At 42.7% G+C, this 15,361-nt stretch overlaps 1 protein-coding gene and 2 non-coding genes across 3 annotated transcripts; 1 reads left to right on the top strand and 2 right to left on the bottom strand.

The window, feature by feature from the left end:
* Window positions 1-984: 984 nt before the first annotated feature.
* Window positions 985-1,056, bottom strand: trnaq-cug (transfer RNA glutamine (anticodon CUG)). Its single transcript has one exon. It is a non-coding gene; the product is annotated as a tRNA-Gln (tRNA).
* Window positions 1,057-1,232: 176 nt separating this feature from the next.
* Window positions 1,233-1,304, bottom strand: trnaq-uug (transfer RNA glutamine (anticodon UUG)). The gene has a single exon. It is a non-coding gene; the product is annotated as a tRNA-Gln (tRNA).
* A 1,440-nt stretch (window positions 1,305-2,744) lies between these two features.
* LOC147218466 (junction-mediating and -regulatory protein-like) lies at window positions 2,745-13,289 on the top strand. The gene is made up of 10 exons (XM_086173746.1): window positions 2,745-3,667; window positions 5,813-5,986; window positions 8,608-8,758; window positions 9,308-9,477; window positions 9,570-9,735; window positions 10,293-10,462; window positions 11,438-11,521; window positions 11,625-11,714; window positions 11,799-12,333; window positions 12,424-13,289. The coding sequence occupies exons 1-10, from the start codon at window positions 2,864-2,866 to the stop codon at window positions 12,729-12,731; spliced, it is 2,652 nt and encodes an 883-aa protein (XP_086029872.1). The 5' UTR covers window positions 2,745-2,863; the 3' UTR covers window positions 12,732-13,289.
* Window positions 13,290-15,361: the final 2,072 nt, after the last annotated feature.

The raw sequence follows: 15,361 nt of genomic DNA, 5'->3' as shown, positions 1-15,361 counted from the left end.
GCAGAGATGAAGATGCTAACGTTCTCTTTGGGAGGGACGAGGATGGATAGGATCAGGAATGAGTCCATCAAAGGGACAGAACATGTTAGATGTTTTGGAGAGAAGGTCAGAGAACCCAGACTGAGTTGGTTCGATCATGTACAGTGGAGGGGCAGTGAATATATTGGTAGACGGATGCTGGAATTGGAGCTGCCAGGTAGGAGGTCCAGAGGAAGACCAAAGAGAAGATCTATGGATGTAGTAAGAGAGAATAGGAAGTTAGTTGGTGTGAGAAAGGAGGATACACAGAATAGGGTTAGATGAAGAAGGCTGACTTTACAACTTAAGACGGGCATCGTCTATATATTACATATTGATTAGTAAACCCGTTTTGAAATGTTAACCTGTTGCATCACAGGCCATTTATTTGTTCTTGGTATCAGGTTTTATAAATGAAGATTGTAAGAGGAAGGAAAAATAAGAGAAAAAAAATGAAAATTCAGACAGCTGTTGACGAATTATTGTGTGACAATAAAGGTATTTATTTCCTTTTCCTTAAAAAAGGAGTCCGTTATAGGGACAGCACATGTCAGATGTCTCTGAGATAAAGTCAGACTTAGATGGTTTGGTCATGTACATAAGAGGGATAAAGAATATCTGGGAAGGATTCTGAGGTTGGAACTGCCAGGCCTGGAGTGAGACCAGAGAGGAGATTAATGGATGGAGTGAAAGAGGACTTTCAGTTGTTTGTTCTTTAAGTTTAAGCTGGTGTGAGAGAAGAGGGAACTGGGAGTGGGGCTAGGTGAAGGCAGAGGATTTGCTGTGTTGAGCTGAAATTAAAATTAAACTTTTCAGGAATAGATACTTATTCAGCAGTATTGCATTTGGTGGTACAATCTTTCACCCAAGTAGGCATTTAGTTTGAATATCGTGTTTAAACTCCTGTTAGATCGGATCATCCATATGTTTAGTTCATATCAAGGACTATTGTTCATCTCAAAAGTCAGGTTCCACCGAGATTTGAACTCGGATCGCTGGATTCAGAGTCCAGAGTGCTAACCATTACACCATGGAACCACATACTTGGGTGGCGACCGATCTTCAAAAAGAAAACAACCGTAAGGAATGCCTTTGTTGGATAAGAAAGTTGCATGACATTAGGCATATTATGCCTGCGTCGGGAAAATTGTTCTTGATTTGTCCGTTGTAGGCTGTAACGATGAGCGGGATACTTCGAAGTCTGAAAAGGAATGAGGTTCCACCGAGATTTGAACTCGGATCGCTGGATTCAAAGTCCAGAGTGCTAACCATTACACCATGAAACCACGTGACAATAACAGCAGGCTCCTTCCGAATGAAACGTGAGGAGAGTCAGCTGTCCTTAGCTCACACCAACATTATATCCTTCACGATATCATCCGTGCAGCATAACTCACACACCTGATTTTCACTAATGACTGGCGAGTCGGCGTTTTTGATCACCATCGTCTGAATATTCCCGATCATGTGCATGCAAGGTTTAATATCACCAGGTTACAACGGCATCAAGATGTCAGTAAGCCTCCTTTACATAATACAAGAAGTAGAGATTTTGTGGCATTTTACGTGGCATTTCAAAATTCTTTATTTGGGGGGAGGGGCGACAAAAGACTGGAGGGCTGAGACTATGATTTTATCAATGACAGTCATAATTACCTTTTTTATCTTTATTAAGAAATTACAAACAAGAAATGTTTCTAAGCTTCAACCCAAGGTTATTCAGGTTTGAAGTGAAGCAGTGTATAAATATTCATGTATGCAAATGCATGTAAAAAGGGGGATTTAGAGGAACTGCAATGTCGGTTAATCTGTTATAATCGTGTCCTTATTTGAGACAACACGCTCAATATATTTGAACAAGAAGGGTTTGATAACCCAGGCAGGAATGGGGGGTTGCAACAGATTTCTCGAACCCTTTTAATGCTACTGGATACATTTGTTTACACCATGCATGCAGTGCATCTACCCGTTTATCCATGTTTAGCTTTAGAGAACAAGTCGTAAAAAAACGTTTATGGTGTAGTAAAATTATGAGGAAAACATTTGTTTCGGCAATATTATATTTGTCTTTCTTCCTGACTGAATTCAATGAAAGTGTGTTTATTCCAGGTGCTATTTTGTTTCTGTCACCGCCGGAGGCCCGACTGTCTGTGACGTCATCGCGCCCCCGTCCCCCCACAAATGGGGATTGATATGTTGCCTTCATGTCCCCCTCGATAATCGGAAAATCGCACTTCACACTCACGACGACATCCACCTGCTCACCCAAGATCCAGCTACGTATGAAAAAATGTCACCTCTGTTATATATTTCCGATGTATAGTCGTATGTCACAGCGTGGATTCCGTGGTGTAATATCGCAACTAACAACAAAACTCCATATTTCTGACGATATTTGAAGGCACCATCATTATTTCATGTTTGTAGTCTTTGCGGGCAGCCGATGACAACAGGACCGTGTATCATCTTCGAGGCGATGCTAGCCTTCCGGGACGCCGCGGGATTGGACCAACCGTGTCACATTTAAACTATGGCGTCAGTGTTTTTCTCGCCGAGCGATGTGCGCCGCCGTGTCTCGGATCCCGCCGGTGCTTCGCGGTGAGACGACGGTGGCTCCGAAGCCGAGGAGGCGGACCGGACCCGCTCCAGGCAGGCGGGCGCGGATGCGGGGAACATGATGGACACGTCGCCGCGTCGCTGCCAGTTCACCTCCTTCAGCGAGGGGAGGATAGTCCGCCGGGGGAAATAGTGTCAGAAGGGAGGACTGTGTTCCGTGAAGACTCCGACGTTTGCGCAAGCGGTAACATTTTAGGATTTTTTTTTTAATACTCCCACCTCTGCAGAGATGTCCTTCACAATGGAAGATAACGTGGAGTCCGGGTGGGTAGCCGTCCGCCCCAATGCGTTTGAGGAGGGCGAGAAGCATAAATTCGTCTTCATCGTGGCCTGGAACGAAGTGGAGGGCAAATTTGCCATCACATGCCATAACAGGACGGTGCAGAGGAGAAGCTTCGGGAACCGAGACCCATCGGAGACCACCGGGCAGGATGTGGACAAAACAAAATGGCTCAAAAGTCCCGCCCGGGATAAAGTGTCCAGGAGCCCCGGCAAAGTAGCCATCCAGAGAGGAGCCAGCGAAATAAACAAGTTCCCCACCTGCGCATCCAGCCCTGTTAAGATTAAACCTGCCATCAAATACACCGCGAGTTGTGATGGCGAGGATGCGCAAAGGGAAGAGCAGCTGTCCTCACTGGACAGCTTGGACCTGGAGGAGCTGGAGGGTCTGAGCAGGGAGGACTGCAGCTGGGCTGGTCTCTTCTCTTTCCAGGACCTCAGGGCGGTGCACCAGCAGCTGTGCTCTGTGAACTCGGACCTGGAGCCCTGTCTGCCCGTCTTTCCGGAGGAACCGACCAGCATGTGGACGGTGCTGTTTGGCCCGACGGAGATGTCAGTGACCGAGATGGACGTTCTGTGCTCCAGTTTGCAGGTCTACTTGGGTCATGCACTGGATACCTGCGGCTGGAAAATCCTTTCGCAGGTCCTTTTCACTGAAAACGATGATCCGGATGAGTACTACGAGAGTCTGAGCGAACTGAGGCAGTCCGGGTATGAAGACACGCTTAGCCGTGAAACAAAACTTCTGCAAGAGGTGAGAGTGTGACCCTCTCACCTTGGGGCCACTTCGGTCGCTCCTTCTCTGCAAATCGATGTCCCACATTTGCACAGCTGGGCACCTGGATGCATCCCAGTTAGCTCCTACACAGGTCAAATGAATGGTAGCAAGAAAGTCTGTTGGTCATCAACCAGAGCCACGCTGGTGTTAAAGACTCAATGATAAGCTTCACTCAAAATCACAAAAATTACATTGCAAAAAAAGACATCAGGACATGAGATGGAACTCAACCAATAGTAGCATGTCTTAAACAAAGCATCATTATGTAGCCAGTCTTCGGTCCAACAACCTAAAACAATCCAAGGTATATGTGATAGTGGATGTATTTATAGATATCGCACAAGGACATTTAAATGGGCATTTGCTCTCAGACCAGTAAATGTATTTCATATACTCTGTCATTAAAATTAATGAAGTCATAATATATGAAAAGAAGCCATCGGATATAACTAATTAGTAAGTAGTTACAGGCATTTGTATAACAATGCCTGTGATACTTTGAATATAATAGCTGCTCACACACATGACAATGCGTTTGCTCCTCTGTTCTGAATGTGCATTGCTTTAATTGCACATAGAGTTACCTAGGAATGTATCTTACACAGACTACAGTGTTAGAGTTTACGTGATAACACACATGTAGACACCTTACATCCTGTTGGTGTCATTGCATATTTTTCTGACACTTATTTTTTGATGTGAAAAACTATAGACCAAAGAGTATATAAGCAGTATATGGCAGGAAGTGAAGAAAGTTGACTTAGTAATAAAATTGATTCATATTTTGGTACTAAAACCATGATCATTTGTAATTAATCTTGGACACGGATATTTTAAAAGTGGCCAAAATATTGCATTTGATGGCAAAATGCCTCTCTGTGTATCGTCATAAAACTCCAGCATCAGAGAATGATCTGCCGAATTCTGCTCTGTGTTTTTTGACTTTGGCAACTACTTGCAAACAGCTGATCTGGACCTTCTCTTCTTGCACACCAGTGGGCAGAGTGATTGATTAACCGCTCATAAAGACAAACAGATATCATATTGATAAACGTGGAGTCTCTGCCACTGGTCAATGAGCTTTGAGTAATGTGCTTTTAACTCCAAGCCGCACAAAGAAAGAGAGAGCAGGTGGGGGAAAACATTGCATCCCGTGACTACATTTAATTTTCATAGATGTAAATAAGCCTTAAAAAATTAAACATTTCAAATACACACAGTATTAATCAAAGTACCGTACTTTTTGGTTTAACTATTATATCCTAATTCTACGTAAAGCAACATTTCCACATTGAGTAGTTTATATGGAATAAAGTTTCAATTGAATTGTTTAACATCTTCCTATATAATTACTGTCTTTGTGGAAGGAAGAAAGAATTGTTTATATTATTCTTTTTTTTACTTGAGGCTTTTCCTTCCTCTTTTCCACTTGGCTGTGAAAAGAGGCCAGAAAGAGCACAGACAAATCACACACGTGTCATTCAGGCCCACTCCCACTGAAACACACACACACACACACACACACACACGCACACACGCACACACGCATATACACACACACATACACTCACTGAGTCTTACACTATCCTATCGAACCTCCCTCTCATTTGAGGGCTGAGTTAATGGCTATTTCAGTGCCTCTTGGTAGCCTAGAGGACTGTACAGCCTGGCAAAAATGTGCCTGTATTGATCGTATTCCCAGTAGCAGAGGTCAGTGCACCGAGCGTCTGCACTTTGACACCCATGTATCCTTTTTCATTTCCCCCCGTAAAGACCGTTTTTTTTCCTTGGAATGAACCGTTAAGATCTAGTTCTTCGGGCTGCTTAATGTTTTGCTGGGATCGTTGAAATTAGAAATTGAGCTTGTAAAAAAGTCAAATGACCAATTGCGATTTTATCTTACCACCCATACATCTAGAATAAGTCCATTGGCGCAGATAGACCGTATAGCTGTTGAAAGTTTGGATTTAAAGCAAGCAACACCCAGTCCACTTAATCTCCCTTTACCACCCTGGTTTTTGATCAATTTAAGTGCAATAAGCTGTGATTTCTTATTTATACATTATTGTATCAAATACTTTTAATGTAGAAAATAATTTTGAAAAATTATTCTTTTTGCAGCTACTGGAGAGGCACAGGAGCACAGACAGCATGGTTGAGTTACTGGCGTTGTATGAGGAGGAGGACCAGGCATATGGATCTTTATTAGAGGCCTCCACGCAGCTGTATCAATACCTGCTGCAGCCCTTCAGAGACATGAGGGAGCTGGCGATGCTGCGTAGACAGCAGATCAAGGTACCAGCTTGGATTCACTGACTGCCGTCTCATTTTTCAGAGCCAATATAAATTCTCGTACCCCTGTGGAAACAGCAGAGTCACTGTAGAAGTACATATAAATTTGAGTGTAGTGCATCAAGGCTATTTTTCATATGACTATGTCATTAAAAATGCACCATCAGTTTATTTACGATTTCACTGAAAAAAAACCTTACTGAAATATTTTAGTCTTATCATATTTAAATCTACTGTTTTTTAAATTTAAACTTTAATATGATTTTCACGTTCTGAAGAACGCATGCCAGGTTCATCAGGAGGACAGATATTTGATTTAAAACAAGATCTGGTCAGTGGAAATGCCTTATTTTGGGTCAGTTTTTTTATCTTAGACAAAGTTACTAAATATTTTCATTTTGTTTCTGCAGTTTTTTTTCTGGACATTTTGTGTTGATTTTGCAATTAGATCATTTGAAATTAAAAAGTCTGATTATACTTTGGCAGCACAGTGGTCCCTGGTCCAAGAAGGCCCTTTGTTTAATTCCAACAGGGGGGCTTTCTGTTCGGAGTTTGCAATTTCTCATGCCGTAGAGAACAGGCAGTATACGAATTGGAGATGTGTGAACGAATGAGTGAGTGAATGGTTTTATGTCTGCAATATCTGGCCGTCTTGCCCAATGACAGCTGGGATAGACTCTAGCCCATCCCACTACCCTGACTACAGGATAAGCTGTATAGATAATGGCTGATTGAATGAATGAATGATTATACTTGGTGTCCTCCCATCTTCAAACGTAACTGACAGAATACAATAATGACAGAACAAAAGATGTCTCCTGATGAATACAGAAAATGGCATGTATCTCATCCATGCACGAAGAGGAAGTCTGATGAACCGATAAGTGATGGTGTGTGTGTGTTCTGTCATTAAAGTGGTAATTGCACATCTTAATTTAGCTCACTGATTCACTAGACAGTGTGACAAAGAGCTGTCTCTATAGCCGAGTGTGCACTCTTACGTACTGATTCTAAAAACGACCACCTGACTTGTATAAAACCCAAATGTCCAAAGCGTTGGTTTGTCATTTGCGGCTTTTTTAAACTAGCGTGTTATGGAATTATGAAAACATTGTTGAGTTTTGTACAGTATCTTTAAAAAAATCTTCATATGTAATATATTTAGAGATGATCCATGATTATAATGCATGTTGTATAAATCCCATTTTGGGCCTTCCAGAATAGACATGAATATCCCCCATACACTTCGGGCTCTAGATATCAAGGTTTATGACCTGGAAATATAAACTTGCTTCTGATTTCTGCTGTGGAGCAATATAAAATACTTTGCTAGAAGATGGAATATATTACTTTACGGTGGGATATACAGCCGTTCTGAATTTGGATTCGTAGAGAAAAATGTGATCTTTACTTTTCTTCCCCATTGATCATCTAAAGCCCTTTTCTCGGTTTTACACAATAATAATAACCGTCCTTCCTAAAAATGTCATTTGAACAAATTGTATCACTCATTAAGGCAACATTTAATCTCCCATTAAAACATAGCTGAAACTTATTGGGTTTACGAGGTGAACAGGTAAAGGCTTTCTCAGATTTTTACGCAATTGAGCAAACTGAAGCAAACATGGTAGCTGGTCTTTTATTGAACCCACCTTCTGTGATTTGTGGTGACAAAATCAACTGATGCAAATCCCTAAAGTTCTAGAATTACGCTGTGTTTGTAAGTAAAGACAGAGTATCAGTCAAATGATGTGTTCTGGAACCCTTACACTGGGAAATTGCAGCCGCAAACAATACCGATGCAGAGGCACCGCTGAGCGGTGCAAAGTGTCCCGAGATGCACGACAGGTCAGACGAGCAAGTAACTTTAAGTTTCCTTCTCTCATAACTGTAACAATTCCGTGTCTTTACTACGTGCAGTCAGAACAGCCAGCTGGTGATTGAAAACACTTCTGGTGTTAAACAACCAATACTTGTTTCGCGGTAGCAAAGTTTTCCCTACCAACGTAGCACCAGTTCTTGAGATGGTAGCATAATAGTTTTCTCGAACTTTGGCACAGTTGTCTAAACCTTCCCACATCCTCACCAGTTTAGAGCTGAACCGCGATGAAGGATGAAGGTCAATGCTCAATCCTCGAAGGAAATGTAAACAACCTTATCCTGCATATTCAGTTTATGACAAGTTCTGCCTGCATCTCCCCAGCCAACTGCTATGTGTTTTAATCCACTTTCCCTCACCGTAACCCATTTTATCACCTATTACAGTGATTCTGATAAACACACTCGCTGGTCATGTCTGGGTTCCTGTTGAAAAAAAAAAAAAGTTTTTATTTGTGTTCTGAGCCCAGTTTTAAGGGTTCCATACCAGTGAATCTTTTATCTTTTCTTCTTTCTTTTTTTTTGGTATAAATGTTCTAAATACCGTAAGGCTGGTTGGTAAAGAGTATGATATGGGTGGACTTTTCCCTTTTTTCCACTTGGTGTGAATACCTCTTAGCAATATGTCTATAAAACGTAACGATATTTTTCATTTTTCAAATATTTTCAAACTCTGAGGTATTGCACTTTTAAGGCTTTTCCAAAAGAAAAGACAGTTATACTTATCAATTTTTTCCCCCCCCCAGATATCTATGGACAACGACTATCTGGGCCCGAGACGGATTGAAGCTCTTAAAAAGGAGGATTCCGACTGGCAGAAGAAAGCACAAGAGGCTGTACTCAACATCCAGGAATTTACTGTAAAATACTTTGAGACCACCGCAAGGGCACAGAAAGGTAGTGTGCTGTGGCAGTCAATGTCAAGTCAATAGAGCTGTAGTGGAGTGACTCTAAATAATCACACACAGATACAATACGCACTGGTCCTCTATCGACCTGTGTAGGCGTTTGAATGCCAGCGATAATGCAATAGTGTTTTTAACTAGGCAATGTTGACAGCCATGGCAGGGACAGGAGGTAGCAAGGACAACCTATTGATCCGATCGCTCTGCGAGCAGATTGCCTTTGCACAGCATTAATTCACAATATGACGCGGCACATCCCGACCCTTCTCCATCACCGATCGGTCGGTTTCTGCTGACACTTCCCAAATCTCAAGACAAGTGAGAGGATTCGGTGCAAAGTGCAATGGAAGAGATTGTAATGCCCAAATATGAACAATAGATGTCTCCGTCCTGCAATTCTTTTTGGGGGGTGGTACGCTTTTCTCTGGTGAGACTACATGAAAAGAAAAGAAATGGATGATGGGTTTAAGGTGGATATTAGTATGAGATTTCAATCTTTCAATCGATTTATGTGCGTATGTTCATTTGTGTGTCTATGCAGGAGTTTATGAGCGCATGAAGGTAGACCAGCGTAAGTATGGCAAGGCTTCATGGACAGCAGCAGTCGATCGCATGGAGAGACTGCGCTATTCTGTCGCCAAGGAAACCCTGCAGTTGCAAAGAGCAAAGGAGATTTGTCTGGAACAGAGAAAACACGCACTCCGAGAAGAGGTGGGGTAAAAACCATGTCACAATCCCCGAGTCACATATACACAGTCACTCATAAAAACACAGCTGTTTTTATTTTTTCCCGCGGCCTTCAGATGCAGAGCTTGTGTAGCAGCGAAGATGCCTTGACCCTCTTGGACCGCATGGAATCACAATACTATGAGCTCCAGCTGCAACTCTATGACATCCAGGCAGAGATCTTGCAGTGTGAGGAGCTGCTTCTCACTGCTCAGCTGGAAAGCATCCGCAGACAGGTGGCAGGTATGGATGCGTTTCATCGTAGCTGGTTTTCAGCCTTTGGGAAACCACTAGGTCATCTTTTTCCAGGACAATATTTAATATTTTCTACCTTCATATGCATTAATTTAATTGGAAAAATATAATAAACCATATTTAATTCTATGTCTAATTAATTTATACAATCTGCCCAGTAAAATTCTTGTTAATTTGTGTTTGTGTCTGTGTGTATGTTTATTTTTGCCAAAAATATTTACTCCTGCTAATTTCCTGATGATGTTTTATATTTTATATTTTGTTTTATAAATTTCTTTGAGAATTATTGAAGCCTTCTGAAGTTTCCTTTTTTGCACAGCTTAAAATGAATGAACAAATGAAAACTTGGGAAGGCATCATTGTTGAAAATATCATTGTATGTCTTGATTCATATTAAATTCAAAAAATATGTTATTAATATCATGATTGAGATTTGCTTCGGTTCCATCCCTTAATTTGATCCCTTGGTTTTACAATTTTTTCCATTTAGTTCTGTTTTATATGTGTGTACCCACCTCTATTCGTACTTTTGCATGCACTTTCAGAGCGTCAGGACGAGGTTGTGTACTACGACACTTTTGAAAGTGCTGATGATATCACGGAGGACGATACCGCAGAGAGGGAAGAGCTGCACAGACTTCAGGTCAGCGCTCGACAGCTGGAGGCGAGAAGGGGGCGAATCACTGCCAAACGCTCCTATCTGAGGAACAAAAGGGTGCGTACCGCAGAGTCACACTAACAAGTGCATCTTGGGTTCCCTTCACAATATGTCATATTGCAGGGTATTCAAATAAAGTCTTTCCAGCCATGTCAATCTGAATACTGTCTGAATATGCAAAAAACAGGTTTAATGTAGCAGGTTGCAGCTACTCATAAGCACAATGGTCTCAGACCAGGTGAGACAAAGGGGTTCTCAGTTAGTCAATTGATTGCTTACCAACCTTTGCAACTTGCCAAATCAGTCACACTATGCTGCTAACGTAAATAGACAACATGCTGCTGCCAAATGTCATTTGGAAGTCCGGCAGCAGCTTGTTTACACGTCACATTTTAAAACGTTTTCATTCATCATGTGAGGTAAATCAGTTGTTCCAGTTGTCAGATACCCTTCTGCAGCTACAGACGTCTCATGTTTACGCAAGATCCTCAATGGCGATTTACACTGCATTTCCTCAGATCGCATGAGCCCCACTCAAGAGCTCTGCCGTTATTATTGTTAGCACTGTTATTGTGTCGGCTTTCACGGAACTCGGCGGAAATCAAAGCGAACGGGACAGGAGCCGGACAGCTTAAAATTAAACCTGGCAGGCTATTATGACCGACAGGCTGAAATGCTGTATGCATTAAAGTAGAATGGTGCAGTCATGACTTAATGATTCTCAGTAATTCGTCAGTTATAGTTCCCAATAGAATAGGACGTGGGCATCATCTTAGTGACAGCTAATATAAAGACTGCCTCTATTAAACAACGTTTAATCAGTTTGCTTCATATCCGCAGTTTAGCTTCTCTGCTGTGCCAAACATATCGATTCTCAAGACACTTCCAAATTCATTCCCGGGATAGAAAAAAACAGAAAACTGAAATCTAGCAATGTAGACTTCAGCAAATTGGTTAATGAGGAATGTAGTGAAGCAAAACAGCCTCTCTTTTGGTTTCTTGATGGCTCCTGGTCTTCTTGTCCTTTTGCAGGAGATCTGTGTGTCAAACCACACTAAAAAACAGCTCAAACATCAAAGCATGCAGAAAGACACCGTTTCCCAGCAGGCCTTACAGGTAGATCCTTTAGTCATATATGTTTCATAGTGATGCAACTCTGTTTCTGTAGATTTTTTTTGTTAAAATAAAATAATTTTCATGCATACCTCTTGATTTGTAGATGAAACACGACGAAGATGAAGAAAGAAAGAACAACAGGGTTAGTCAAGAGAGGCAGAGAACTCTAGACCGACTACGCACTTTCAAACAGGTGAGCATGGACATATTATGTGTAATCGGATAACATCTGATTCTGTTTATTGATTGTCACATCTCTCTTAATATTTTCTCCCAGCGGTACCCAGGCCAGGTGATCCTGAAGTCGACCCGATTACGTGTGGCACACACCAGGAGGAGGGAGCGTGGGAGAATGATGGAAATGGGCGTGGACAACGAGAGGGAGCTTTTGGACTCGGCTCATGTTCAGACACCGAGCCAGCCGCTCTGCCTCAGCACCAGCGTGCAGACGGAGCCCAGTTCCACACTAACCACCCAGCCGGTCACGGGGCGGACGGCCTCGCTCCCGCCGCTGCCCGTTCCCAGTCCCGCCGACTCCTCCTGCTCCCCCTGCTCCCTGTCCTCCCTGCTGGCATCTCCCGTCTCCCCTCCTCCTCCCCCTCCTCCCCCTCCACCCCCTCTTCCGAGAAAGGAGCCCGCGTCGCCCTCCGAGAGCCCGGGCCACCAAGGCCAAAAGGCCGAGGATAAAAACGCGGAGCTCTCTCTCTCCCCGCTCGGCCCGTTCATCCCGCGCTTCTTTGACAGCAGCCAGCTGGTGAGCGCCAGGAAAAAGCTGAGGAAGACCCCAGAGTTTGAGCCCCACAGCAGGAGAGGTACTGGCAAGATACTCTGTGCAAATGCAAGACAGATTAGCTTCTTACATTGGCAAATCACAGTGTGACTTCCTGTCCTTCTGTATGCAGTAAGCTCCCCCATGGATGAGGTGCTGGCTTCCCTAAAGAGAGGCAGCTTCCATTTAAGGAAGGTCGACCAGCGTCCCCTGCCTCCTGTCAAGAGTGACGATGACCAAAACAGCATCCTAGCGCAGATCCGCAGGGGCGTCAAACTGAGGCGAGTCCCCAGTGGCGAGAGGAAGGACCAGGGACAGCTGGCGGCCACCAGCGACCCTCTGACCAGGAGCATCTACGAGGCGCTGCGCCGAATCAAAGAGGCCTCGCCAGAGTCTGATTCCGAGGACGAGGGACTGGCCGGCCCGGACTGGGAAAGCTAGGTTTTTAAGGCTGAATTTAAACAAATAGTAACGGAAAAACTTGTGCCCTCTGACACCACACACGCTGTACCAACGTGCACTTTATGTGCTATCCTGTACAATGCACACACACACACACACCCAATGACACGATTACTCTCTCACATGGCACACATAGCATAGGCACACATGCACCCCGAGATGAAGATATTCATGATGCTTATTGTCACCTTCTTGAATAATTGGCAAATTGATTTTTTGACCTTTTCTGCTTAAATCAACTCCCTATTCAACATATGGCTCAATTTTTGCATCGTCTGAAAAACTTATTTTAAGAAGGCGACGATACTAATTATGATGAACCTCTTTAAGTTTTACCCTTGCTGCAGTTCCCATCCTGAAGGACATATGTGTCTCACTTCTGCTGGATGCTTTTGGGGATTTATTTCCAATTTATTTATTTATTTATTTTACATTTTTGCAATGGAAATCTCAGCACTGGCCTCTCGGGGGCCCACATACAAAAAAGGAAAAAAAAACGTGACTAGCACATGTTGTAGTTTTTTTTTTTTTTATCAAGTCACTTCACTGAAACTGAAAAACCAGTACATATATCCAAAAGTTTTGAATGGCCTCGGTTGTAATTTGGAGCCAAATGGGTGATTAAAAAGATCCCACTGTAATCACTGGTTTCAGTCTGGAGTGCCTTCCATATTGTCAAGATAATCTCCATTTGTCAACAATTAAGCCGTTCTTTATTTACCACTTGGCTACAAATGTGCCTCACTTCACCATAGAGTTTGTGCGGTCTTGTCAGAGAGGATAATAATCGGGTTGAAGTGCAGTTTCACATTTCCAAGTAGGAGAGGGTCCGAGGTTCTTGGGATATAAAGGTCAACAGTGGTATATTATAACACGTGGGCATCGTTTGTTGATGAATCACAAACTTTATATGTGGGTTTAGTCGACATATAGAGGTCACGTGTGTTTACGTGATGGATGGTTCGTGGGATCCCAGATTCTCTCCACGCTGCTGGGAGTCACTGTAGGCTGTGCAGTGGGTGGGTGTGATTGAAGACGTTTCTTCTGCCGTCGAATCCACTTTGTCTCCTCTGTATCGCGTCATTTCGAACTCCGAAGTGGGCAGATGCACCCAGCGGGCGCTCTGTTACTCAACACCGCTCGGGTTGAAAACACACGCGTGGACCCACGCACTGAACCCGGAGCAGACATTTTATCCAAATAATAGCAATTAAAAGACTTAAAACTTCAGAATGATAATGATTTGTTTCAAAATAAAGTAATCGCTTCACTGAGGGAACTCTTGTAACAAAACCATGCCTTTTTTTTATCATGAGCTGGTGCAAGCACTGACATTATGTCTTTACTACTGGCTAAAACTACTGATTGAAATCCACTGATGCATGATAATCCCAGGCTTTACCTGATCAAGAATCAAATTATGTCCTGATCTGGTGTTGTGCACCATTGTCAGTGTCAGAGCATCCACAAAAGCATTTCACTCCTCTTGTTTAGGATTGTAGAGTTGCCTAACCACTCAGATTTCCACAATATTATTTGCCTACTCCACTTCCCACTCGTGTCAGAAGAAGCCTCTGGTATCACTGATTAGCACTGTTTTAATGGATTTCTAACTTCTCTTATCCAATGTACACTCTTTTAATTATTTATCTGTACAGTAGGATCTTTCAGGTTTTATTTGCTTTTGACCAGCTGCTGAGCTAAGATGTGGAACTGGAGATCTGAAGCTAGTGGGACGATAGTGATGCTTGCCAAAGCATGGATTTAAATAAACATACAATCGCTTGTCATTTTAATTGATATGGCTTCGTCAAAACAAATGTGACGGAAGTCCCTCCGTTGATGAGAATCGTAATGCTCTGTTTTATTGAATTCATCGTGCGGATTCTGAAAGCTGGATTCCTGAAACCTATAGCTGTGGCTACAGCAGTCATATCTTGTGTGGTGTTGCGGGGGCTGTTGCGAATGCAAGCCCATTCATAGATTCAGCGTGAAATACATTTTATGGAGAAAGAAGAGGCTTGGAAGTGCGGCGCATCTACTGTACAGCCAAAATGAGCAGCTCAGTGCTGATGGTCCAAAGTGTGTGTGGGGGGGCAACATCTAGGGAGGTGCAAGAAACAGGTTTTTATTTCTATATTCCTGGTGCATTGGTATTCTCAACCCAAAGACATTGGTTACTGTTTTTCTGATAAACAGTAGTTAAGCCATTTGCCCTGCTGAGTACTGTTGTAGCCCCAGCATGTTCATTTCAGTGTCGGAAAAATACCAAAGGTTTATCTTTAACAGATTACTCGATAATTAATATGCCCCTTTTTCACCGTGGACATTCGGAGTTGTCAAAGCAGGACAAGCATAGATAGAAATGTCAATATTACCGATGATCCAGCTCCATGTATTGTTCCAGTAAGGCAATAAGTGAGCGTAAATAGCACAACTTAACCAGAAACTCATGAGGGTAACTCCATTGAGTGTCCGGCTTTGACTAGTCCTCTCAGTGAAAAGGGAAGAAAAATATAGGATAGCAAATTCTGTTTTGACGAATTAATTTTTTTTTTTTTTTTTTTGTTCTATTTGATTGTGTTTTTTTTCTGTTTTTTGGTTTTCTC

The sequence above is a fragment of the Fistularia commersonii genome, chromosome 26, assembly GCF_037954325.1.
Source record: "Fistularia commersonii isolate RoL2024-O1a breed Wild chromosome 26, RoL_Fcom_v1.0, whole genome shotgun sequence".
NCBI lineage: Eukaryota > Metazoa > Chordata > Actinopteri > Syngnathiformes > Fistulariidae > Fistularia > Fistularia commersonii.
This window is presented reverse-complemented; position numbering and strand designations above follow the sequence as displayed.